At 41.5% G+C, this 26,042-nt stretch overlaps 1 protein-coding gene and 1 long non-coding RNA gene across 4 annotated transcripts; one reads left to right on the top strand and one right to left on the bottom strand.

Annotated features, from left to right (window-relative positions):
* Nucleotides 1-4,219: 4,219 nt before the first annotated feature.
* On the top strand, nucleotides 4,220-25,101 carry lingo4b (leucine rich repeat and Ig domain containing 4b). Of its 3 annotated transcripts, XM_076988402.1 has the most exons (4): nucleotides 4,220-4,278; nucleotides 5,387-5,520; nucleotides 22,285-22,397; nucleotides 22,589-25,101. In XM_076988402.1, exon 4 carries the CDS (start codon nucleotides 22,604-22,606, stop codon nucleotides 24,422-24,424), a length of 1,821 nt encoding a protein of 606 aa, XP_076844517.1. In that variant the 5' UTR covers nucleotides 4,220-4,278; nucleotides 5,387-5,520; nucleotides 22,285-22,397; nucleotides 22,589-22,603; the 3' UTR covers nucleotides 24,425-25,101. The 3 variants fall into 3 exon arrangements, with proteins under 3 accessions (XP_076844517.1, XP_076844516.1, XP_076844515.1); XM_076988401.1 differs by lacking the exon at nucleotides 4,220-4,278 and having other exon boundaries at nucleotides 5,066-5,520; XM_076988400.1 differs by lacking the exons at nucleotides 4,220-4,278; nucleotides 5,387-5,520 and having other exon boundaries at nucleotides 22,178-22,397.
* On the bottom strand, nucleotides 14,322-15,334 carry LOC143489495 (uncharacterized). The gene is made up of 2 exons (XR_013124695.1): nucleotides 15,175-15,334; nucleotides 14,322-14,769 (listed from the first exon to the last, which is right to left on the bottom strand). It is a non-coding gene; the product is annotated as an uncharacterized LOC143489495 (long non-coding RNA).
* Nucleotides 25,102-26,042: the final 941 nt, after the last annotated feature.

Raw genomic sequence — 26,042 nt, 5'->3', positions numbered from 1 at the left:
TTTACTTTACACTTTACGCAGGTGCACCCCCTCCCCATGCGCAGCGGCGCCTGCTCCACTCCTCCTCAGTCTGCCAGAGAGAGACGGAGAGTTAAAGATGGTCCAGTCAACAGACATACTGTCTTATTCTAATCCTATAAACCATTATGTTATTGTTTCTTTAATGGTTTGTTTACATTAGCTTTCCTGGATGTGCTCATACTTAAACATCAGCTCTGGTGTGGAGATCAACTGTAATTGCAATAAACCAACTGATCTGAAGGTCGAGGTCTAAGACAGTTATGATGAGTGCTAGTGCTACACACTACAGAGGTCTAAGACAGTTACGATGAGTGCTAGCGCTACACACTACAGAGGTCTGACATACGTCAGATGAGTGCTAGCACTAAAATAAACATGGTCAGGATTAATCAGACCATCAAGTGGATCAGATCATCTCTACATGTGTGCATGATATACCCATTTCAGTCTTTTCTAACAGTACACTGACATGTAAGCCTGTTTGTCACTGGGAAACTAAAATTAAACTTTAGGGTTCTCCACTAGATGGCATTTTAGCAGTCTATTTAACTTAGGTTTGGCTGTAATAAAAATAATACGTACCATATCTGAAAACTGGTTCAAGCCCATCGTATAAGTGTGAATACCCAACTCATACTCCCGATTATGTTTCTCAATCTCCTGCAATGTCTTTTCCCAGATACCGTGACGAAAAGCCTCCTCACCCTGCCGTGTGCACAAATACAGAGAATTAAACAGGTGTTAGAGCAACAGGTAAATACCCCCTAAATGAGGGGTGAGTTTGATCATCCTTATGAACATATGGCCCCTCCAACATAAGCATAGCCACTGGCCCCAGTGTTGTATGTGTATATATATATATATATATATATATATATATACAGAGGTCTGACATACGTCTGACATACATATATATATATAAAACACACACACACACACATATATACTTAGAATCTCTGGTAATAAATCATGAGTTTTTCCTTTGGGAAATAAAGTGTACATGATCGGGTCGGTTACCGGGCTATTGTATTCCTTCTTGTGGGTGGTTTTCCAGTTTTCCCATGTGGAGTCCAGAGATGCAGAACCCAGAGTGTGGCTCATGACACAGGCCAGCAACAGTAAGAGCACCACACACTTATACATCCTGCGAGAACAGTCAAGGGAACCACGAAAAACTATTAGAACAAACTATTGTCTCATCTTAAGACGTCGACTTTAACACAAGACAATAGGACCTCAAGGGTTGCTTTAAAAATGTATTCTGTTACAGATCATTTGGTTTATCTGTTAAAAATGTATCCACAACCTAATAAAAAGGAATATTTAAGTATCTTTTTGTTATGATATGTTTGGATTTTACATTACTAATGTTAGTAATGACCATATAAAACATTGAAACATTTCTTATCCTGATTTTGTAATGGTGTTTTATGGATCCCCTTACAAACTAGCCCTGTTTTTGTTTTGTGCATTAGTTTATTTGAAAAGGAAACGTGCACCATTATAAAAAGAAAGTTAAAGTGTGAAGCAATTAATTTTAAAAATCAAGGGTTAAGCAAATATGAAATTAAGAAATAAAATATATTAAGGAAACTAAAACAAAAGACCCCAACAGGAAAATGTTGATGGCAGGTGTACCTGTATGTCGAGGTGAGGAACTCCTATATTATGGCAGTTGGAAATGCTCAATCTCGGTATGAACCTGTGTTTTTGGACACACTTTTTATGTGTTAACGTTTTGAGGACGTGCCCCAATTTTCAAACCAATAAAAATGAAAAGTGTGGGTGGGAGTGAAGGCTGAATGATTCTGTTTGTCAAACAGCAGCGCTGTCAAGTATAAAGTACAGGAAAGTTGATCTGTGGTTTGGAAACTCAAGCATTACTGACAGGAAAATTATAACAGCTGGGGGCAAAACGATAATATATTGTAATACATGTGGAATTAAATTCATACAAATCTTTTGCTTTTCTGAATTGTCCAGTGCTGTTGAATGAAAGCTACAAAGGGCCTGTATGTGTAATTAGATTTCCTCAGACGCTATTTTCAAGAAACATTCAAAACACATTTCTTCGTATAAAACCACATAGCATTTATTTTCCTGCATTGGTTAGTTTGTCACTATTTTGCAGTTTTATACACCAAGGGACTAGCATTTATGCTAGTGGAGTTTGAAGTCTCAGGCTACTGTTGTGGATAGCCAGCTGGCTAACAAACATATACAGTGGGGAAAATAAGTATTTAGTCAGTCACCAATTGTGCAAGTTCTCCCACTTAAAAAGATGAGAGAGGCCTGTAATTGACATCATAGGTAGACCTCAACTATGAGAGACAAAATGTGGAAAAAATTTGAGAAAATCATTTTGTCTGACTTTTAAAGAATTTATTTGCAAATAATGGTGGAAAATAAGTATTTGGTCACCTACAAACAAGCAAGATTTCTGGCTGTCACAGACCTGTAACTTCTTTTTTAAGAGGCTCCTCTTTCCCCCACTCATTACCTGTATTAATGGCACCTATTTCCTAAGATCTCAGCCCGTGGGGTCAAAATTATCACAAGAACGGTGAGGAAAAATCCCAGAACCACAAGGGGGGATCTAGTGAATGACCTGCAGAAAGCTGGGACCAACGTTACAAAGGCTACCATCAGCAACACACTACGACACCAGGGACTCAGATCTTGCAGTGCCAGACGTGTGCCCCTGCTTAAGCCAGGCACGTCTGAAGTTTGCTAGAGAGCATTTGGATGTTCCAGAAGAGTATTGGGAGAATGTCATATGGTCAGATGAAACCAAAGTAGAACTATTTGGTAAAAACACAACTCGTCGTGTTTGGAGGACAGGGAATGCTGAGTTGCATCCAAAGAACACCATACCAACTGTCAAGCATGGGGGTGGCAACATCATGCTTTGGGGCTGTTTCTCTGCAAAGGGACCAGGACGACTGGTTCGTGTACATGAAAGAATGAATGGGGCCATGTATTGTGAGATTTTGGGTGCAAACCTCCTTCCATCAGCAAGGGCAATGAAGATGAAACATGAGGAGATCTGCATGGAGGAATGGGCCAACATACCAGCAACAGTGTGTGCCAACCTTGTGAAGACTTACAGAAAACGTTTGACCTCTGTCATTGCCAACAGAGGATATACAACAAAGTATTGAGATTAACTTTTGTTATTGACCAAATACTTATTTTCCACCATTATTTGCAAATAAATTCTTTAAAAGTCAGACAAAATGATTTTCTCAAATTTTTTTTTCACATTTTGTCTCTCATAGTTGAGGTCTATCTATGATGTCAATTACCGGCCTCTCTCATCTTTTTAAGTGGGAGAACTTGCACAATTGGTGACTGACTAAATACCAATACTCCCCACTGTACATATATATACATAATTTGAGGAGCACCTATTAAAATACAGGAGACTGGTATGAACACTGGGATGGACAAATCAATCTCAGTAATGTGTAGGTTTTGCATAGTGGCATGCCAAATTATGGACCATGGTCCGACAGAGTCTTTCAGAAGTCCATGGAAGTGATTGAAACACCTTATTCTGATAATTTGGATGGGTGAGCGAATAGTGTATATTTAAACATAGACCCACAAACATATAAACTAAACTTACTGTCAAAACTCAAGAACACCAAGTACCTCAAGTCATTTTCGAATTACCCTGTGTAATCCCTGTAGTGAACAGAAATTATCTATAGGAAACAACAGGTGTCCAGCTGCCATAACATTGCTGCGGTCACAGTTATAAACTCAGCTATGTAAAATTGGGCCAGTCTTGTGTGTGTGGTGTAGTATTTTTAAGTAGCTTAAAGAACTTAATGCGTAATCAGGATAAAGGTGAAGGTTTCCTATAATAGAGATTTGACTCTCACTCCATGTCTTCATTTGAGATTTTCTACCCCCAGTGGCCGTACTTAATTAAATTCCTAGAGGCAATACCAAGAATGCCACTTTACTCCCAAATGACTGGTGCTACTCTCTCTCACTCTCTCTCTCTCTCTCTCTCTTTCTCTCACACTCACTCATAAGCATGTCGAAAAATCATTTTGACGTCTGATCATAATTAAGACCGATATATTCGATACCTCCAATACTGTATTGTGTTTATAAACACTAATTCACTTCACCTCTCTCTTGCTTTTAATTTGCTGTTCTACAGGATGGGGGGACAGATGTTGTTTCTGCTGAGGGAACACAGTGAACCTGCTACTATCAAGCACAAAGATCATTTAAGGATAACAGGTCATCTAAAAATAAAGAGGGGTCCAAATGAAGCAGGCTGATGATGTAGCATGTATTTCCCATGTATTTCCCATGTATTTCATCAGGGTATGAATTCGGTTGCCATAGGCATTTCTTTTGCTATAGAGGTATTACCGTAAACATACAACATACCTAAACCTCATCCATCTATCCATCCATCCATCCATCTATCTATCCATCTATCTATCTAATCAAATAATTGGGTAATGTACTGTAGTAAGAGTTGGAGATTCTCCAAATTATAATATGTGTAAGTAAAATGCTTCTGAATCTGTAATTGGAGGTGTACACACACACACAACACACACACACACACACACACACACACACACACACACACACACACACACACACACACACACATACATACATATATATATATATATATATATATATATATATATATATATATATATATATATATATATATATATATATATGTGTGTGTGTGTATGTGTGTGTATATATATATATATATATATATATATATATATATATATATATATATATATATATATATATATATATATATACCGTTTTTATCTGTGTGTGTATAAATATATATATATAATATGGGAAGAAGATTGCAGATGAGTAATATATATAATATATTATATATATATATAACATTGAGATGATGCCTAATAAATAAATCTACGCATCTTTTCAAACCGTTCAAATAGCTGCTCAGTGCGTCTCCTCTACTACTGCGCGTTGGCCTGGATTAGCTCCGGGGGGAAGCTGTCGAGGGCACTAAATCCTTCAGCCGCCGCTCAGGAACACATTCTAAATCCTGGGGCTTATAGACCGATGATGATACCTTTTATTTCAATTGAAATATATGAAAAGTGAATAAAAATGTACGTTGTTGTTTTCGAGGTAATAGTGCGGCGTGGTGTCTGGTGCTAGCGCACTAAAGGGAAAGTGCAGTCCAACTTGGGTGAGGAGTGAAAGCGCATGTGTGCTGGAGAGAGTCGACCTAAATAGTGACAGCAATTATCTTTATAGACCCAAGGGACAAAGTGTCGTAGACAGAAAAAAAATTAATGGAGTAAAACGATTAAAAATGTTCGGGTCTTGTCTCCAGATAGGGAAACGAGATCGCTCAGTAGTGCGATAGAGGACACCAGAAACGTACGAGACACCCTGAAAGGGAAGACCCGCGGACCAAAGACCGGGACAGTGATGGACGTGTCCGGGGTTTAATAGAGACATGAGCAGGTGAGATCCTCATATTACCCTTATGTTCTCTGTGGCTTAGTTTAATCTGCCCTGCTCGGCTCTATATTTGAACTGGACACGCAAACTTCTTGCTGTATGTGCGAAGTTTTGCCATTTATGTCGTTGATTGTGTTGCTTACTTTGTATTAGTTCATTATGGACTCTCGTGGTTTGTCGGTAGCAAGTTTCTATTGGATTTGTTGCTGAAAAAAGTGGATAAGCCGGTAATAGCTAAGAAAATAATCCTGCAGCATATGTGTGGATGTTATATATTTTTGGCACACCAGAACACATTTGGACAGGTACAGGGCTTCTGGTAGTGATGTCCTTGTATTTTCATCGGTTATATTTCAAGTCAAGAAACCGAAGTTGCTCAATCTCCTATTTAAAGAGCTTTAAAGGTCTGGAAAGCAGTAATCTAGTGCCAAGTGTACTCATTCGTTCGATCGATCTTTCGTTTATTCATCCGACCATTTATTCATCAACGGCTTCGCTCATTCACCTGCAGGTTTAAACGGGCGTTGGGTGTGTACAATCACTATTCAAACAAGGTGAAATTGAGAGGCTAAAACTATATCTTAAGTAATCCATCTACTGGACTATTTGCACCTATTAATTGTTTTGTGGACTATAATTTACTCTGAAGAAGAATTAAAGGGGACATGGAACTTCACTGTCCTTACTGAAATATAGCATGAAAAAGACTTTTAAAAGTAACATGCAAATATTGTTTCAGGACACACCATTCATTTTCTATGTCTGCACAGTCTGTATATGGAATCCAGATGCAAAAACGCCCTATTTTGAAGTCAACATTTCTCTGACGTCAGTAGAACAAACTCATTTACATGTCTTTGCATATTCAGCCGATGACAATTTAGCCCCTCCCACTTACATTGAAGTGCTGAGGTGTTTTATAGCTCTGGGTGATTTTTAAATGGTTCAGAAATTTTATTTCTGTCTTTACGGTACAGTAACAGAAGCAGAAAACAGAATAAGAGTTTGGAAAATGGCCATGTAAAATGAATTAGAACCCATTTTGGAACATAAAACCCCCAAAACAGTGTAAATGGACATAAAGGAAAACTATAAAATGAAAGAAAATGTAGCATATTGGTCATTGTAAACATCAGATCAACACTAAATCTAAATCTGTCCTAATGCATGTGAGTAGAAACCAACGCAAGGAGACTTGGGACGGATCCAAACGGGCACTTTAATCAGGCGAGTTTTAACGCACAGCCAGTGTCCCGCTCACCTCTGCTGCTCCATTTATCTCCGAGTCCCGTAAATCAACCATCCTGCCAAAGTGTCTGAACTGATGGAGCACTCATGTGATCACAGCCTCCCTGCATCAATACTCCCAGACAGGCTACAAATGGGGCCCAGAAGAGGGCTGACTGCAAAGATGAGAAAGGATCGTGTTTAAAGATGGTGTGATATGACACCAGACAACAGGACACGTGGTTTATAGACTGCACATCTACGAGGCTTTTCTGTGGAGAGAGGTTCACGTGTACTTGAGTTCATGCTTTGGCATTAAGGCATCTGCCCTATCTTTGGTTTAGGTTTTGAGAGTAATTGCTTGCTGACAGCAGTCAGGCCGTCCTGGGACAATCATCTCACATCTAGAGCCTTCACTTCTTTTGGTGTGTAGCCCTGATGCTCTAGCACACCCACCCTGGACTGTCCACATACAAGACTACTCAGAGCGCACTATGACTCTTCTCACATCTGGTTTGCATTACAAGTTACAGGCAAGAATTCTACTGTCGAATTCGCCTGATTTTTTTTTTTTATTACCATGAATTTAGCTTGATGAAAAGTAAATTCATTCATTGAAATTGTTTAGATGGGAAACATTTACATTCTAGAGGTTATGACCCTGGTACATTTTCACATTACTGTTTACCGTGGACAATACATCATTGCCACAGTATGAGCTTGTTATTACTGGTAGAAAACAGAGCACTAGGTAGCCTGCTATAAACTACTAATGATACTAAATAGTGAATTTAAAAATGCATGACAATTTTTAATGTGTTTCTGGTTAATTTTGTATATTTTAGCTACTTAAATGATTTTTAGAGCCTTTCCGCAGCATATTACTATTTTGGTTTGGTATTTGTTCAGTAACTTGCTAATCACAGGAATGCCTTCAAGTTATATGATATTATTGTGTCATATCTTTCACCCTTTACTGGTTGTCACCACTGATTGTGTTATAAATACCTGCCCTGTACCTGCACCTGAACACCATGGTGGTGGCAAAACAAAAGTGAGTGTGGGGGCAGGTACAGAGGCCATCATCCACCTCAACGGAGACCTCCGTCACGGACCAAATACGAAGACATGGAGACAACACCCTGTTTCCTTGATAAACTCTCGCAGGTTACTGCACTTAGAAGTACAGAGTCAGCACCCTGCGTCTTTGACCTTCATTGATTAGGCAAGGAGACTGAGCCCCCTTTCACCAATTGTGTCCCCCCCCTTGACATCGTGCAGAGACAACACACCCTAATGTTGTCTGGGACCCCTTTAACAAAGATGTCACCTCTCTACGTCCACGGATCCTACCAGGCCCCCCATCGTCGACCGTTGACTGACACCACGCTTACGCCTACAAGAACAAAAGACAACAGGCGAACGCACCCTTAGGGCACTTGTCCCTCGGGTGTCCCCGCGTCAGAGCCAGAACGGGTCACCTGGCGTAGGACGGAGGTTGTTATGACATCCCTGATGAGCTGTGAGGAACAGTTTAGACCTCCTGGGAGAACTTTGGGATGTCCTTGGATGTACGGAGAGTGCGGGGACGGAGTAAGCCTGAACACGCTCAAGAGAACGCTGCCTGAACACACACCGGGCGGGCGCGTGCAAGGAGAGAGACGAGCCTGTGAAACCTGCAGACAGAAAAGGGGGGAAAAAAGACACCGCTATTTCCAGAGATGGCAGGATGGAGGTAACGGAGTCATGCAAATGTTATTTATGTTGTTAAATGAGTAAAAAAGTTCCTTAGATAAAGAAGTATCATGTCATTTGAAGAGGCTTTATCACGGTTTGATTTGGTGTTTATTGTAACTTGGTGAGTCAGGCTGGATGCAGGAAACACTAGGATGACTACAATTAAAAAAACAACAAAGACAAACCAAACTAGACTAAAAGATAATAACCAACTACTAAATACACAAACTACAGACAATTCACTGAACAACAACCAAGACACATCAGACATACAGAGACGTAGACAAACTGATGCATACTTACAAATCAACAGGCAACAGGACAAACAAGAACAAGCCAGGCCAAGAGACGAGACAGCACAGAACAAACAACTGGGAACTTGCACAGAAAGACACAAGTGATACAACTAGAAAGACTGGAATAACTAAATGTAGAGAATAAAAACACTCAATCAGGGCTAAAACACAGGGGCTCTGTTCGAAATAGCCTACTACATACTGGATACTGCATACTACACTCAGTATATACTGGATACTGCATACTGGTCCTCGTAGTAGTATGCAGTACAGTTTCCAGTATGCGACAAAAGCAAAGCATACTACAGGGTCACGTGATCGTAGCGTTGCATGATGGGATGCAGTACACCACGAAGATAGCTCTGTTCGCGTACTGGAATATTTTGCGGTAGTAGTAGGTCATCCGGGTATGTTTCGCGTACTGTAAAATTTCATTTTGGTCACATACTGCATACGGCATACTGATTTGGAGCTCAATCAGTACGCCAGTAGTATGTAATAAGCTATTTCGAACAGAGCCACGGTTTCAACACACAGGCCAAACAAGGATCTAACAAGACACAGATTAAACCAATACACAAGTGGGGACACAAGATACAGGGGCGTGAAGGCAGACACAAAATGGAAATTCAGAATAAAAGTACACATACATGAAAACCAGGAAATAAAAAAATCAAAACAAGAGGTGTGCAGTAGGGACTTTCTTATAGATACTTTCTTATAGATGCTACTTTTAGCTAGGGTTACTCATTCATATTTCATATGAGTAACAATACTTACCTAATATAAGCAACTATAAGTACAGTTGTGATCAAATTTATTCAACCCCCAATGCTGCGAAGGGTTTTATGGAATTCAGTGCACATTTGTAATTGTGTTCATAATGAAATCTTACAAGGACTTGTTAAAGAACTAAATGCAACTAAGATAGCATCAATTTTTTTTGTCATAAAGTATTAAATGGCCTTTTTGTGATTTCTTCATTGACACAATTATTCAACCCCTTTACGACTACCACTCCTAAGAACAGAGGTTCATTCCAGTGTTTTCCATCAGGTATTGAAAACATCTGTGGATGTCAACGAGCAGCAATCAAGCATGATAAGCACCAATTAGGCAGATTTAAAAGGACTGTGATACTCAGCTCCTTCTAGACATCTACTGGTGTGTTTCCAAGCATGGTGAAGGCAAGAGAATGGTCCCAGAAGACAAGAGAAGAGGTTATTGCTCTTCACAAGAATGGCAATGGATATAAAAAGATTGCGAAGTTGTTAAATATTCCAAGAGACACTATCAGAAGTATCATTCGCAAGTTCAAGTTAAAGGGCACAGTGGAAATGTTACCTGGTCGTGGCAGAAAGAAGATCCTGACCGCGACTGCTGTGCGCTACCTGAAGCGTAATGTGGAGAAAAATCCCCGCTTGACTGCTAAGGAACTGAAAAAAGACCTGTCAGATGTGGGCACTGAAGTTTCAGCTCAGACAATAAGGCGCGCACTGCATAACGAAGACCTCCATGCCAGAACGCCCAGACGCACCCCCTTGCTGACTCCAAAGAACAAGAAAAGTCGACTGCAGTATGCCAAAAGTCATGTGGACAAGCCACAAAGGTTTTGGAACAGTGTACTGTGGTCAGATGAAACTAAATTAGAACTGTTTGGGACAATGGACTAGCGCTATGTTTGGAGAAGGAAGAACCAGGCTTATGAACAAAAGAACACCTTGCCTACTGTGAAGCATGGCGGGGGGTCAATTATGCTTTGGGGCTGTTTTGCTTCTAATGGTACAGGAAAGCTTCAACGTGTGCAGGGTACCATGAATTCCCTTCAGTACCAGGAGATCTTGGAGGAAAATGTGATGGAGTCAGTCACAAACCTGCGGCTTGGGAGACGTTGGACCTTCCAACAGGACAATGATCCGAAGCACACATCCAAGTCCACTAGAGCATGGTTGAACATGAAAGGCTGGAACATTCTAGAGTGGCCATCGCAATCACCAGACTTAAATCCAATTGAGAACCTCTGGTGGGACCTAAAGAAGGCAGTTGCAGTGCGCAAGCCTAAGAATGTGACTGAACTGGAGGCTTTTGCCCATGAAGAATGGGCTAAGATACCCATAGGTCGCTGCAAGACACTTGTGTCAAGCTATGCTTCACGCTTGAAAGCTGTCATAACTGGAAAAGGATGTTGTACTAAGTACTAAAAAATAATGTCACTAGGGGGTTGAATAAAACTGATAATGATGTGAGCACAGTAAAGACATTTGTGGTTATTCCATCATAAATATTATGTTATGTTTGTCTAATTTATAAGTGCCTCTTTGATATAATTGTAAATAAGATGACTGAAATGATCAAAATCAATGTCAAACTGGCCAAAACACTTTATTTCAGTGGGGGTTGAATAAATTTGATCACAACTGTAACTATAAGTATATTCATATAAGTAACAATACTTTTACCTTTTTAGCTACTAGGGTACACTCTATTTCATAATGAATTTCCTAAGTATGGAGTTAGCCTCAGTGGCTAACACCTGAATTGCACTTGCCCACAAATAAGAGTATTGATTTTAAATAGTGGTGTCAATTCCAGGTTCAGAGATTAAAGTCCTCACCAGGATTGAATCAACACAATCCAGGAAGCCTGAGCAAAATCCTGGTGAGGACTTTTAATCTCTGAACCTGGAATTGACACCTCTAATTTTAAACATACACCTATATGGCATAGTCAATAGAGCAGTGCCTGATGGTAGTGCCTGCAGTGGGGAACCGTCAGGGCCCTCTACGCCCTCTCAGAGGGCCTAAAATATTCTTAAAGCATTATATATATAATTATCCAATTTTATTTTATCTACTTACAGTTTGACATTCGACATCTAAACAATTACAAAAATATAAGCAAATAAAATATTCACCCGTGTCTATTCAATCTGTGTTGGAAGGTGAGGGGTTGAGTGGAAGCCTGTGAGCCTGTGTCTCCCCCTATCAGGACTGTGATGCCCGCTGTTCGTTTACAGAGGGCCTGGCAGTTATAATTCAGCGCAATACCAGTTTCAAATGACAGCAAAATTGACCAATCATATCTTCTCTCTTAGTGGGCGGGCTTAACTGTATGATAATTTCCGCCCGCTGTGGCGACGCTAGCTGTCGTTAGCACCATCGCTAGCTAGTTTCGATTCGTCCCTTTGACGTCCTCGTGCGCGTTGTTTACATATTCTGCTTCCGAGAACCACGGAGCTGTGAACCTTATTTTGTTTGGAAACTTATTTTGCTTAAGATGTTATTTAGTACAGATATTATTGTTTATTGCGTTTTTAAAGCTGTACTGTCGTCTCAGTTTTTCTTTATTTAGTTTATTAAGAAAGGAAAAAAAATATTCGGGGGGGAGGGGGGGGGGGGGGTAGCGGGCCCAGGTTTAAAGGTCACGGTTCGCTACTGAGTGCCTGATATACAGTATACCCTGGATTCACCTTCTCACTTTCAGACCTCCTACAGACCTCCTACAGACCACCCATCATTCAAACCTTCAGACCTGCCATCCTTCTCTTCTCTTCTTTGCAGCACTTGTTTAGGGGAGCTCTAGCGCTCATGAGTGTGTTCCTGCTGTGTTCTTCGCTGGGAGGAAGACACCGTCCCCTGAGGGTCCTATTGTTGCTACACTTAAGGAATTGAGTCATTCAGGGTCAGATTACACCACTTAGCAAAGAAGGGTAATTCTGGCCCATTCCCTGTTTGCGTACAGAGGTCAAATGTCAAATGTCAGGCTTGTGACAGAGGTCAGTGACCCCTAATCCAGCTTCTGTCTATGACGCTGTGCTGACTCAGATGGAATATTAAGTTGAATTAAGTGTAATTCAACCTGCATGCACGTGTTGAAGGTTATTGTACATTTTCCTCAAGATGAAGCAGCATTTCTGACCTTTTCGTGCAAAGGTTCACTTGCATGGCACACCATCCTCCTTTACTCATTACAGCTTTTAGCAGTTGCTGAAGCTAAGTTATTTCTGAAACTAAGAATTTCTAAAACTATCTCGTTTTGCCACACAAAGCCACACACACACAACATGCAAAAAAATCTCATACTTTTCATCCAAAAATCTTTCAACTCTTGACAGAATCGTGTTTTTGCATTCAAACTCTACACACAAATATCAGATGAACAGCCTTTTCTACATGACAACTACACACTGGCATGGCAAACGGAAAACAACTACTACCATGTGTGTTTGGGTGTTCAGTGTGTAGTCTGCTGTAAAGGTCATAGTACTCAAACATACATACATACATTTGTTTATTCACAAATATTTATGTTATTTATGCATATTCAGTGCATACACACCATAACGTAAAACACAGTTACAAGAAGAATGTGTATTTTTTGCATGAAGAATGTGAAGGAAATATTGATTATATTCATGTGCGATGTTGGGAACGTTACTTTAAAAAAGTAATTAGTTATAGTTACTCACTACTTGTTCAAAAAAGTAACTGAGTTAGTAACTGAATTACTCTATAATAAAAGTAACTCGTTACCAGGGAAAGTAACTATTTGCATTACAGTTTTTTAAAAAGGTATATGCCAACGAATAAGGATTTTTTGAAAAAGCAGTTTTCACAGTCAGTTGACATGAGTAGATCAGAAAGGTGTTTAACTTTTGATATTCATTACACATCAACAGACCAGTGCAGGATAAAATCCTTTAAAATCCAAATCTTTGTAAAAAAAAAAAAAAAAAAAAAACAAAAAGCAAAAGTAAACAGTTACACTATATAAAGTGCATTTACATCTATCAAATTAAATTAAATTCTCTCAACCTGAGACAACTGGTTTGTTCACAACAGAAGTAAACTTAACAATAAAACCTCTATTCTTAATTAAATAAATCAAATACCCAGTCCGGTAGACATTCAGGAACGTCAAGTATTTTCTTAAATAATGTTTATATCGCCACCTTGAAAATGATCATTTTTCTTCGGCTTGCTCCTGACTTGCCATTTTTGCCTCTTCTCCGTTTGTGTCGTGTCACTCGCGTGCTTCGGCGCGCGTGTAACAACACTGGCTCTGATTGGCTACCATAACGCTGCCTTAGCCAATCACTTACTGACTTGTTAAGTTAAACAGGTGTTACACCGAGAACTGTGACCTATCGAGATCTGTTACTCCTCACTAGCCTGGGCAGCGGTCCGCTCGCATTACTGTTAGTATATCAATATATAGTAACGCACCGCTTTTAATGACCAGTAACGTCAACGGCGTTGTAACGACAGGAAAAGTAATTAATTATATTATCCCGTTACTGACAAAATGACGCCGTTACCTTATCCCGTTATTTTTAACGGCGTTATTCGCAACACTCTTCATGTGTGATTCATGTTAATCATGTCCATGCAGACACTATAACACAGCCTGTGTGTAAAGTACTGCTTGCACTGCTTAGTAATCAACTATAACCATATTGAAGATGTTTTTCTGTAAGACTGAAATCTTCTGTGCAGTAGTTAGAGATAATACTGCTGTAACGTCAGGAAGAGACAGAGAGGGATCCTTATGCAAAAGCACAGTGCTCTTTATTTGGCAGATAGATACAACCAGAGAATGCGAGATGTTAATGCATAAACGGAGTTGATCTAATGCCGTTTGTTGAGAGTGGTCTATCCGGTCCGGGGTCGTAACGGGAAGGCAGAGTCCGTACGGTACCTGAGGGCTAGGCAGAAGACGGGGTCGAGGGAACAGGCAGAGGTCGGTACACAGGAGAAACAGCAGGGTATGATAACGCTCGGTATGCAACATGGTTGGCAATACTTCGCGACGAGGTGTTGTGATGACGGTGTATATGAATGCCTGGAATGTGGGCGTGGTGATGAGGAACAGCTGAGTCCTTAATGGCTATCAGGTGACATTCCTGACAACTGCTTATCCATTTCTATGCACCCAAGGTTGAATCCCAGGGAAACTGATAACTGCTCCTGGGAAACAGCATCCTTAGTTTTTTCTACACACACACACACACACACACACACACACACACACACACACACACACACACACACACACACACACACACACACACACACACACACACTTTGACTATAAACATTCTGGACTGAGAGAGACAGTTCAGAGTTACTGGGGGAAATGCAGGCTTCACATCATACTTTTACATTTTTATATGTGTAACTCTCTATCAAATAAATACTGCTTAATATATTATAAGACCTTCACTTCTGTGCCAACAGTTCCACCACAAGAGTACTACAACACATTCTGTATATACTGTAATATAAATAACAAAAGATAAAAAAATAGGCTTGTACCTTCGATATACAAAATTACAGTCCATATTGTCTCATATTCAGGTCTTGCTACAAGATCTCATTGACATCACAGCCTCTCTCACCTTCTGGGGTGACGTATCCATCCACCCCTGTTATGCTCCCCCATCAACATCTCCACCAGCTTCCTCCATGGCCTGGAGAAGGGACGTGTGATGGTGAGACGTGTGACCACCTCAGTGCCAAAGTGACTCAGTAGGAAAGAGGAAGAGTATGAAGAATGTGAAGAACAACACATCGTGGCTGTACAGTCAACCAGTTTTGGCCTTGAGCAGCCCTGTGGAAACCTACGTTGTTTAACATTGTTACCAGACCACAACAAACCTGGACTAATCTGGTCCGTCCCCCTGTTGATGAGAATGTTGTGCTCTGTGTTGGGGTAACTGATGATGGGGGCAGTGTTGTTGGGACCAAGAGGGGTATAATGATGAACACCACAGTTCTGGCAAATGGCTGCACACACTGTGATCTTCCCACCATGCTACAGGGACTCTGACAGTAGCACAGTGTCCTGTGATATTCATTTCAGTATTGTATGACAGTATGAAATAGGCATAAAGTATTCAATATTTTGTGGCACATGACACTGGAGTAAAGTATCAGGATAGAGGACAGCAAATCACACTTGTGTATAATGATAGCACAGTTCTATCACATAGAGAGACCGATAGGTTCACTGAATTGATGTTGCTGAAGGTGACGTCAGTAATGATGTGCTGTTGTAGTTGTTGTAAAAGTACCCGTGCACACTGAGAGTGAGTGGACACTGTCCCAGTGCACACTGAGAGTGAGTGGACACTGTCCCCGTGCACACTGAGAGTGAGTGGACACTGTCCCTGTGCACACTGAGAGTGAGTGGACTGTCCCTGTGCACACTGAGAGTGAGTGGACTGTCCCTGTGCACACTGAGAGTGAGTGGACACTGTCCCTGTGCACACTGAGAGTGAGTGGACTGTCCCCGTGCATACTGAGAGTGAGTGGACTGTCCCCGTGCACACTGAGAGTGAGTGGACTGTCCCCGTGCACACTGAGAGTGAGTGGACTGTCCCCGTGCACACTGAGAGTGAGTGGACACTGTCCCTGTGCACACTGAGAGTGAGTGGACAGGGTGGACACTGTCCCCGTGCAGTCATGTCTGAGGTTGGCAGCAGTGCCACAACCATGAAATTAATACTGCAAGAGAACTCCAAAAGGTAATAATGTGAGTGTGTGTGTGTGTGTGTGTGTGTGTGTGTGTGTGTGTGTGTGTGTGTGTGTGTGTGTGTGTGTGTGTGTGTGTGTGTGTGTGGGTGTGTGTGTGTGTGGGTGTGTGGGTGTGTGTGTGGGTGTTTATGTGTGTGTGTGTGTGTGTTTATGTGTGTGTGTGTGTGGGGGGGTCTTTATGTGTGTGTGTGTGTGTGTTTATTTCAGAAGGGATTTAGGCTATGAAACAGATTAACTATAGTGTGGTATTTGGCTGTCTGGCATAGTTGCTTTCATTAGGTAAGAATTTTACTGTTTCCAAAATTTTGATCAGTGAGCTTTGGCGTTCTGTTAAATATTTGCTATCTTGATCATTTATGGACAGGTATGTAGATTAACTGAAATATGGTAAATGTGAGGAATGTGTTTGTGGACTATTAATGGATATTAGAAAATGTACAGTGTGAACCACCGAAAGATGATGTGATGAGTTTGTGTGGAGTTTGCGTGATGATTCATATTAAAATAGCTTTTCAAGTATAATATATATAAACATTTCATTACTCATCAGACAAACTGTCCATAACCTGATCATAGTGCAAACTGAACAGTGTATGAAGTGATAAGTGTGAAGTAATGAAACTGAAATAGGAATAATAAATGTGAATATAAATACACACAGCAAGTCAAATATTGTCCTGGTGCAGAATCTGTATTGGCGTTTACACCGTGTCTGCCTCTCCCTCCAGTCTCACTGACACTCTTAATGTACTCAGTACCGCCGGCTCCATGTGGACCTCATGCACAACACAGCACACACTGATTTAAACTCTGTACGTGTGTGTGAGTGTGGTGGGTGTGGGGTAGAGAGAGAGGGAGCCCATCACGGCACTGAAACAAGTCTGGCCCACCTGTCAGTTACCACCATCTTAGAAAAGTGAACACTTGAATTTATGTAAGATGTGTTGAGTGTGTTGGGTGTGTTGGGAGTGTTGGGTGTGCTGGGTGTACTGGGTGTGTTGGGTGTACTGGGAGTGTTGGATGTGTTGGTTGTGCTGGGTGTGTTGGGTGTGCTGGGTGTGTTGGGTGTGCTTGGAGTGTTGGGTATTCAGCCTACATGGAGTTGGGACATCACAGTCATGTCAGCGTTCCCTCTGCCAGTCTCACACTTCAGCTCTTCCATGGATTACCAAACCTTGTTTGTGAACCCTGAGGATAAAGCCACACTGAAGTGCTTTAGGGTCACGGTCGCTGTCAACCACGTACCACCTGCAGGAAGAATGAGAGAAACAGACTATGAGAGAAAGAGAACAGCACAGCTATGAGCTGAGTGTTGAATTTACTCTGCGTGTTATCTGCGTAACTTAATTAATTGGCTTATGTATGTGTAGTGTGCTGAGATGTGTAAAACTGAGTCTCAGGACTGGAGGGTTTCAGGTTTTTTGTGCTGATGGATGAAGACCAACGTTAGGTAGGACGTTAGGTAGGATGTTAGGTAAGACGTTAGGCAGGACATTAGGCAGGACGTTAGGCAACTCCTGTAATTTTCACTTGCAATTTTGTGTTAAATAAGGCTAAAATAAATGCAGGTGAGTGAACTTAGCAAAGATGCCTTTGAATTTAACAAAGATTAGTTTGAACTTATTAAGGATGCATTTGAGCTTGAGATGTGTTGAAGATAACTGCATTTAAACTTAACAAATATGTGTTTCAACATCGCCCACATAGTGGTTAGTGGGAAACTGCAGTGTGTATCCATGAGACAGATCGATAATCCTGACTTATTCAGAAAGGTATTGCACATCACCTGATATTTCCATTTCTGTTTTGATCACTGGGGGACACATCAAGCGTGAATACCTGGATAAACCTTCTATCACTATAATTCCCCTTTTATTTCCAGTGTTTGCCCGAAGACTTTCACATATTGGTCTGTGAACAATACTGAATCCTACTGCCCGATAATACCCCTATTCACACATCCATAATGTCTAAACAAGAACTGATCCTTTCCTAATATATGGTAGAGTCAAGCCTTATGTTTTGCTGGTTTGGCATGTCAAAGCATCATTCTTTCTGGGACATCAGATGCCTCTTTTATATCATGTATCCCTACAGAGATCCTATTTCAGTCTTCACTGTTATTTCTATCGATGATGAAAAGGCACTTCATCAGATTGAATGGCTTTACCTATGGTTTTAAATGGTTTTGCTTTTAAACTGTTCAAAACTGTTTGCTTTGCAGTTTAAACTGTACAGTGGCACAATACAAGATGTGTGTTTTAATAACACTGCACATACAATTAAAATCTGTTGATATTTGTTGTATTTATATCTGATCCCAAAATTAGTGTTCCAGGTAATTTAAACATAGTCTGTTTCTTTGGGACATTTTCTGGGTAAACGCCAATTTATATAAAGAGGATAAATTGTGGTCTCACATTTAAGGTTTCATTTAAGGTTTTAGCTGAAAATATGACCCACTTAAGAATTGAGGTGGCAAAAAAAATATTTTTTGTTTCAGGATCATTTACGCCCCCTGCTGGCCTAATACAAACGTAATGTTCATTGTTACAATGAATGTACTCTCCTGAGTAGGTTTAATGCAATATACTTTCTCCCACAAGTGCTATTTGTTGTACAAAACATCCCTTTATTTCTGTCAAAAGCATGAAAAAAACTGAGTCTATATTCATTCCCTTCATCTGGGATTACAAATCCTGTATAGTCAGTAAACATCATCTCCGTAAACCCAAACTACTTCTCAGCCTTCTAGCCTGTTGGGCTGTGAAAATGAGAAATGTTACTTTCTGTCTAGAGAATTTCTCCGATTCTGTTGACTGGTTGAAGATAGAAAGGGCATTGCCATACTCCAGTGAAGCAATATTCGCGTCTCCTACAGCTATTAATAAATCTTCCTGCAAAGAAAACCCTCTCATTTATGACACAGTTAGAATGTGGAAGGCTTATCTTCAGGACATTGTCCTTCTTACATCAAACCCCTCACTCCACCTTCAGATCTGGGTGGTGCATTAGGGATCCACACATTAGGAGATTATATGAGGGAGTATATGTCACTTGTTTCAGATATCTGATGGTCAGAGACACACATGACTCACACACTTGTCTGGTGTTTCCAAAGCAAAACCTGACACTATTAACCAGTGTATGAAGCTCATCGGTGGGATTTCTTATCTGCACAGTTCTTCTCAAAACTTCCCCCTTCCTCCTGTGGCTGTTAAGAACACGTGGGAAGGAGAAATGAATATGTAAAAACCTAATGACATCTGGAATGACATTCTTGAAGACATTCATTCTTATCCTGTGCCACACAGAGACTAATCCAGTTTAAAGGTGCCATATACACAGATGCCACTATTTCCAGATGTGTCACCTCTAGATGATTAATGACATTCAACTGAATTCTAAATTTCACACTGCTATGCACTCTTTCCCAAACTTCACTGTTTCAGAATGCAAACCTGTTCAGCTTTCTCTGACATGCACTGAGGTCTGTTAAGAGTCTAATGTAGTCCTTATCATATTTGAAATTTCTGAAACTGTCCTAGGACTTCTCAGCATCAGCTGCTTTCCTATGGTCTAATTATTGCTGACAAGATTATTGTAAAAGTACCAAAAACGCAAGGATTAGGGTTAGGGAGCATCTTTTTATACATCTTCCACCATGATCCCTTTGTTATTGCTTTTCTGTATTCCTGCAGTCATGTCAAATGCATAGACCCGAGACAGCAGTGATAATCCTCTCCTCCCATTTTGTCACAACACTGATTTCATCTTATGAATTGACACTGATTTCATCTTATGAATTGACATGATACCATAAGATGTTGATTGCCTGCTGTCCAGGGAAACCTGCTTCTGATTTCTACCTTCTATGAGAACCTACTTCTCATAAGTTCAGGAAGGCTCAACTGTTCAGGGCTCTCGTCATTTGGTTCACAATGTGTTCAATCTCATAATCCTTAATAATCTGCACAACCACTTTGTGCCTCCATAAAAAATCAATGACAGGCAGAGCGAAAATCAACAGTAATGTACTGTCAGTCCACACTGAAGGGGGAGGTCTGGAGGAGGAGGTCTGAAGGGGGAGGAGGTCTGGGGTTAGGTCTGGTGGAGGACGTCTAGGGTTAGGTCTTTTGGAGGAGGTCTGGGGTTAGGTTTGGTGAAGGAGGTCTGAAGGGCAAAGAGGCCTGGGGTTAGGTCTGATGGAGGAGGTCTAGGGTTAGGTCTGATGGAGGAGGTCTGGTGTTAGGTCTGGGGTTAGGTCTGGTAGAGGAGATCTTGGGTTAGGTCTGATGGAGGAGGTCTGGGGTTAGGTCTGATGAAGGAGGTCTGGGGTTAGGTCTGATGGAGGAGGTCTGGTGTTAGGTCTGGGGTTAGGTCTGATGGAGGAGGTCTGGGGTTAGGTCTGGTAGAGGAGATCTTGGGTTAGGTCTGGTGGAGGAGGTCTGGGGTTAGGTCTGGTGGAGGAGGCCTGGGGTTAGGTCTGGTGGAGGAGGTCTGGGGTTAGGTCTGGGGTTAGGCCTGATCGACGTGTCAATATATATATACACGTGTGTGTGTGTGTGTGTGTGTGTGTGTGTGTGTGTGTGTGTGTGTGTGTGTGTGTAAGAAGCACCTCTGGTTTCTCTAGAAACATTCTCTAGAAACATTGTACTGGTGAGAGCTATTATTAAGTTATTGAGTTAAAGGAGTTGTTTGAGTTGTGGCTGCGTTAGCATGAGCCCCGATGGGAGACGCTCCCTGCATCACAGACCTACAGCTGCTGCCTAATTACAGGAAACAAAACACAGACACAACCTGCACTGCTGCAGTGGCTTAACGCAGAGAAGCATCAGGCCAAATTCAGCAGCAACTACAACGTCTTTCTGGTTTTACAAGCAAACAGGACTCGTGTGTTTCACATAGCAAAGTTGTACAACTGCCCTCATGATAATGAAAATCATCACATTTTTCACCATTTCTGGGTTGGATTCATTCAACACTGTCTTGACTTTGAACGTCCTTTGAATCGGTTCACTGTGCAGATACAGAGTTACGGATAGTTGGTTTAATCCTAATTTAAGTCTGGTTCGCTCCACTGGCATCAGTTTAAATCAGTGTGGCCGTGATCTACAGACTTGTTTCCTTACATTAGCCCCTGTGTCACAGCAGGCTTGACTCCAGATGATGTATCCTTGCAGGCATGTCCCTGCGCTGTGTTAAAGATGATGTATCCTTGCAGGCATGTCCCTGTGCTGTGTTAAAGATGATGTATCCTTGCAGGCATGTCCCTGTGCTGTGTTAAAGATGATGTATCCTTGCAGGCATGTCCCTGTGCTGTGTTACAGATGATGTATCCTTGCAGGCATGTCCCTGCGCTGTGTTAAAGATGATGTATCCTTGCAGGCATGTCCCTGTGCTGTGTTAAAGATGATGTATCCTTGCAGGCATGTCCCTGTGCTGTGTTAAAGATGATGTATCCTTGCAGGCATGTCCCTGTGCTGTGTTAAAGATGATGTATCCTTGCAGGCATGTCCCTGCGCTGTGTTAAAGATGATGTATCCTTGCAGGCATGTCCCTGTGCTGTGTTACAGATGATGTATCCTTGCAGGCATGTCCCTGTGCTGTGTTAAAGATGATGTATCCTTGCAGGCATGTCCCTGTGCTGTGTTAAAGATGATGTATCCTTGCAGGCATGTCCCTGTGCTGTGTTAAAGATGAAATATCCTTGCAGGCATGTCCCTGTGCTGTGTTAAAGATGATGTATCCTTGCAGGCATGTCCCTGTGCTGTGTTAAAGATGATGTATCCTTGCAGGCATGTCCCTGTGCTGTGTTAAAGATGATGTATCCTTGCAGGCATGTCCCTGTGCTGTGTTAAAGGCACAAGCAGAATGGGCTTCTTAGTGCTCTTTAATCCTTTGGACCATTTTTGTTATTAGCAGTATTTGTATAAGGAATGCTTGAGCCCTAATGTTTGATTTGTTTTCAGGGCTGTGGGTTCCAGGGAGCATCTCTTTATGTCACTGTCATAGCTCTGAGCTCAAGCCAAATCTGAACCTAAAAGAATTTGGTTATGAGAACTTGCACTACAAAAGCAAAGTGGTAAGTTTGACAGTTATCCATTCAAAAATACATTTAAATTTTAATATTAATAATATTAATATTAGCAAATTATAATATTGTGATCTGCATTCCTGTATCTTAGAAGTACACCATGAATTGGCATCATGAATTGCTTTACTGTAACACCTGGTACGTTAATTTCATGAGATTTTCTGTTTCTGTTCATCCAGCAGGCAGGAGGTAAGATGTTCATGGAGCTCTCTGGCCAGCAGGGGGTGTTGTCACTCCTGCTGTGGTATCTGAGTTTTTCAACTGCCGATCTAACCTGGCCGTGCCCTCAGATGTGTGTCTGTCGGCAGGACACGTTAGAGATCAACTGCTCCTCAAAACATCTCACAAGTGTTCCTGAAGGTCTGCCAGGCAATGCCAAGCAGCTGGACCTTTCTGGCAACCGCCTGAAGACCTTGAGTCGCCGGCAATTTTATGGCCTGTCCAAGCTAGAGGAACTTGACCTTGGTGATAATATTATATCAATGATTGAGGTGGAGGCGTTTCAGGGTCTTAAAAACCTACGATTCTTGAGATTAAAAAGGAACCGTCTCAAGATCCTCCCAGTGGGTGTCTTCTCCGGTTTGCCCAACCTTCGTAGTCTGGATGTCAGCGAGAATGAGATACTTGTATTTCTGGACTACACGTTTCAGGAGATGGGGAACCTGATGGAAATGAACGCTGGGGAAAATGACTTGGTGTTTATTTCTCACAGAGCCTTTTTTGGCCTGAGGAGCTTACAGGAGCTGAATGTGGACCGCAGCAACCTGAGCTCCATCCCTACAGAAGCACTTTCACAGCTCCAGAACTTGGCCAAGCTGCGTCTGAGAAGGCTCACCATAAACGTGCTGCCCAACAACGCCTTCCGCCATCTCCACCAGCTTCGCACCCTGCAGATACTTCAGTGGCCCTCACTGGATACGTTAAACAGCAACAGTCTAATCGGACTCAACCTGTCTACCCTGGTCATCAGCAGCTGCAACCTGAGCAGCGTACCGTACGCATCCCTGCGACACCTGGTCTACCTGCGCTACCTGGACCTGTCCTACAACCCCATCAGGTCTATACAGGGTAACTCGCTGGAGGAATTGCTTCGTCTACAAGAGTTCCACCTGGCCGGTGGGAACCTGCTGAGCATAGAGCCGGGTGCCTTCAAAGGTCTGGTCTACTTCCGGTTGCTAAACGTGTCTTCAAACCGACTCACCACCTTGGAGGAGAGTGCCTTCCACTCAGTGGGGAACCTACAGACCTTGCGGTTAGATCGTAACCCTCTGACGTGCGACTGCCGTCTGCTCTGGGTGGTGCGACGCCGACTGAGGCTGAACTTCGACGGCCGCCAGCCGGCGTGTTCTGGCCCCGCCCTCGCGCGCAGGCGGGAGTTTCGTGAGTTCTTGGAGGTGGAGCTCCCGGCGGTGTTTGCCTGCAGGCAGGCGCGGATCCTGAACCGGCAACCGCAAGACATAAAAACAGAAGAAGGAGCAAACGTGCGGTTCGAGTGCAGGGCGGACGGGCACCCAGCGCCCTCTGTGACCTGGCTGACACCCGAGCAGACGCCGCTGAGCTCCACGGGGAGGTTGCGCGTGCTCGTCAATGGGAGTTTGGAGGTGCGTTACGCCCAAGCGCAGGACACCGGGAGTTACCTGTGTGTTGCAGCAAACGCCGCAGGGAACGACAGCATCTCCGCGCATCTCCTGGTGCACAGCGTGCCACGAAACTACACAACTCCGTCGTTCTTTGACGAGGGGTGGTTTGAAACCTCGCTCCCCCCCTTCTCTAACTCCTCGGGTCGCGTGCCACGCCCCTACCCGTTCGACGCCAAGACCCTCATCATTGCCACTACAATGGGCTTCCTTTCTTTTCTCAGCTCAGTGGCCATCTGTTTCGTCTTCATGTTCTTCTGGAGCCAAAGCAAAGGCCAGATCAAGCACACAGCCACCATCGACTTTGTTCCACGCACATCCATGGGTGGAGGTGGAGATGGTGCAGACGGTGGCAGGTTTACTATGAAGCTCATATGAATTAGTCTGAGATCTGATCAGGGTGGCAGTAGCAAAAGAAACGATATTACTGGCATTACTGTGAAATTCCCTGTTCTCAGATCTGTTTTAATACAAGATATCAGTGCAAGTTCTTCTAGCCTATATTCAAGTCAAGTCTCATAGCATTTTAACCAATTTTATCAACGTTACTGTACGCGGAAACATTAAATGAGCCTTTTCTTATCATTTTTGTTGGCTGTGAGGACAGTACACTGTGTACTGCAACACTGATACTGTACATTGTAGTACAATAGTGTAAGATACTGCCTTGAATTCAGTATAGCAGAATGGACAAATAAAACAACATTCTGTTATGTTGCTTTTATGCATGTTTTAGTAGACCAGGATGATGTGGTTGGTAATATTATGAATATAAAGATTATGTTGGTCTCAATAAACTGTATTGTTCAGGGGCGCCTTTAATTATTAACATCTAGGCTATATAAATTATATATGTGAAATAAGATAATGGTGTCTTTTAATTATAATATATCCTTCTCTATTGCATAATTATATTGTGAAAGTATAGAAATAATTTTAACATTAGAGTTAGAACGAAGACTAATTGTAATTCCGCTAGAAGACATTGAAAGTGCTTTATCATTTAGTTGTGTGAAGTTACTAAACTCATCTCAAAATAGACATACATTAGGCAGTATCTGTATTATTATTACAGTTATATATGAACATTTAGTATTAAGTCAGCAGAATATTACAATGTTCAATGATATACAAATTTACTTTTCAGACTGTACCATTTTGTGTGAAATTATTTTAGACTTATTTGCATACAAGCATAATATTGTGACCTTGGATACATTGTGGTCAGTGGATTTATTGTTATTAATATTTGTTTGTTTTTAGCTACATAATAAGGCATATTTATTTATATAGCACCTTTCATACACACCGGCAATTAAAGTGCCAGTATAACATATTTATGAAATGTTTTTAAAATTATGGTAAATTGTGTTTATTTATTCTTTATTGTGTCTGACACACATAGATGCATTAAGAATATGAGATGAATGAGATGAAATTAAATGTATGTAATGTACATAGAGCAGTCACCCATCGTCTGTAAAACGTGGTTTAAATCATTAAAGACTGTTTTCAACAATAACAACATTGAAAATGTAGACTTCTGCAATTTAATATATATATGTGTGTGTGGTATGGAATTATATTGAATTGACTATATGACTGTAATTTTAAACTTCATCTCTTGTTACCGGTTTGATATAATGTCTTTGTTAATTAAATGGCTGCGTAGTACTAGGTTCTGATTATGGTTCTGTGCATTGAGTTCGAAGATAGATTTTGAAGTTAGAAGCAGGTCAGTTCTGGCTTCACACTACACTACAGAACTTCATTATGCCTTCTCACCTTTACTGGGATTCTGCAGAAAATGTGCTCAGGAAATTGAGGAGAAATAGGAGATATTAATTATGTATATGGCCAGCAGTTTTAAATCCTTTAGGATTACCTCTGGAAGTCACAGCCTGTCCCCTGGCTGAGGACACGCCCATAGAACTGTCATGCAGTGTAATCTGTCAAATGCAGAAATAAGTTTTACCAATTGAAAGTAAAAAATATA

This window comes from Brachyhypopomus gauderio, unplaced genomic scaffold, assembly GCF_052324685.1.
Source record: "Brachyhypopomus gauderio isolate BG-103 unplaced genomic scaffold, BGAUD_0.2 sc62, whole genome shotgun sequence".
NCBI classification, from domain to species: domain Eukaryota; kingdom Metazoa; phylum Chordata; class Actinopteri; order Gymnotiformes; family Hypopomidae; genus Brachyhypopomus; species Brachyhypopomus gauderio.
The sequence above is the reverse complement of the archived record's forward strand: the minus strand, read 5'-3'. Positions and strand labels throughout refer to the sequence as shown.

Excerpts from the sequence above, each read along its gene's own strand:
- lingo4b (XM_076988400.1), top strand. The coding sequence starts at position 22,266 with ATGTTTGATTTGTTTTCAGGGCTGTGGGTTCCAGGGAGCATCTCTTTA. Across the intron at positions 22,398-22,588 it reads TGCACTACAAAAGCAAAGTG|CAGGCAGGAGGTAAGATGTT; the intron begins GTAAGTTTGACA and ends CTGTTCATCCAG.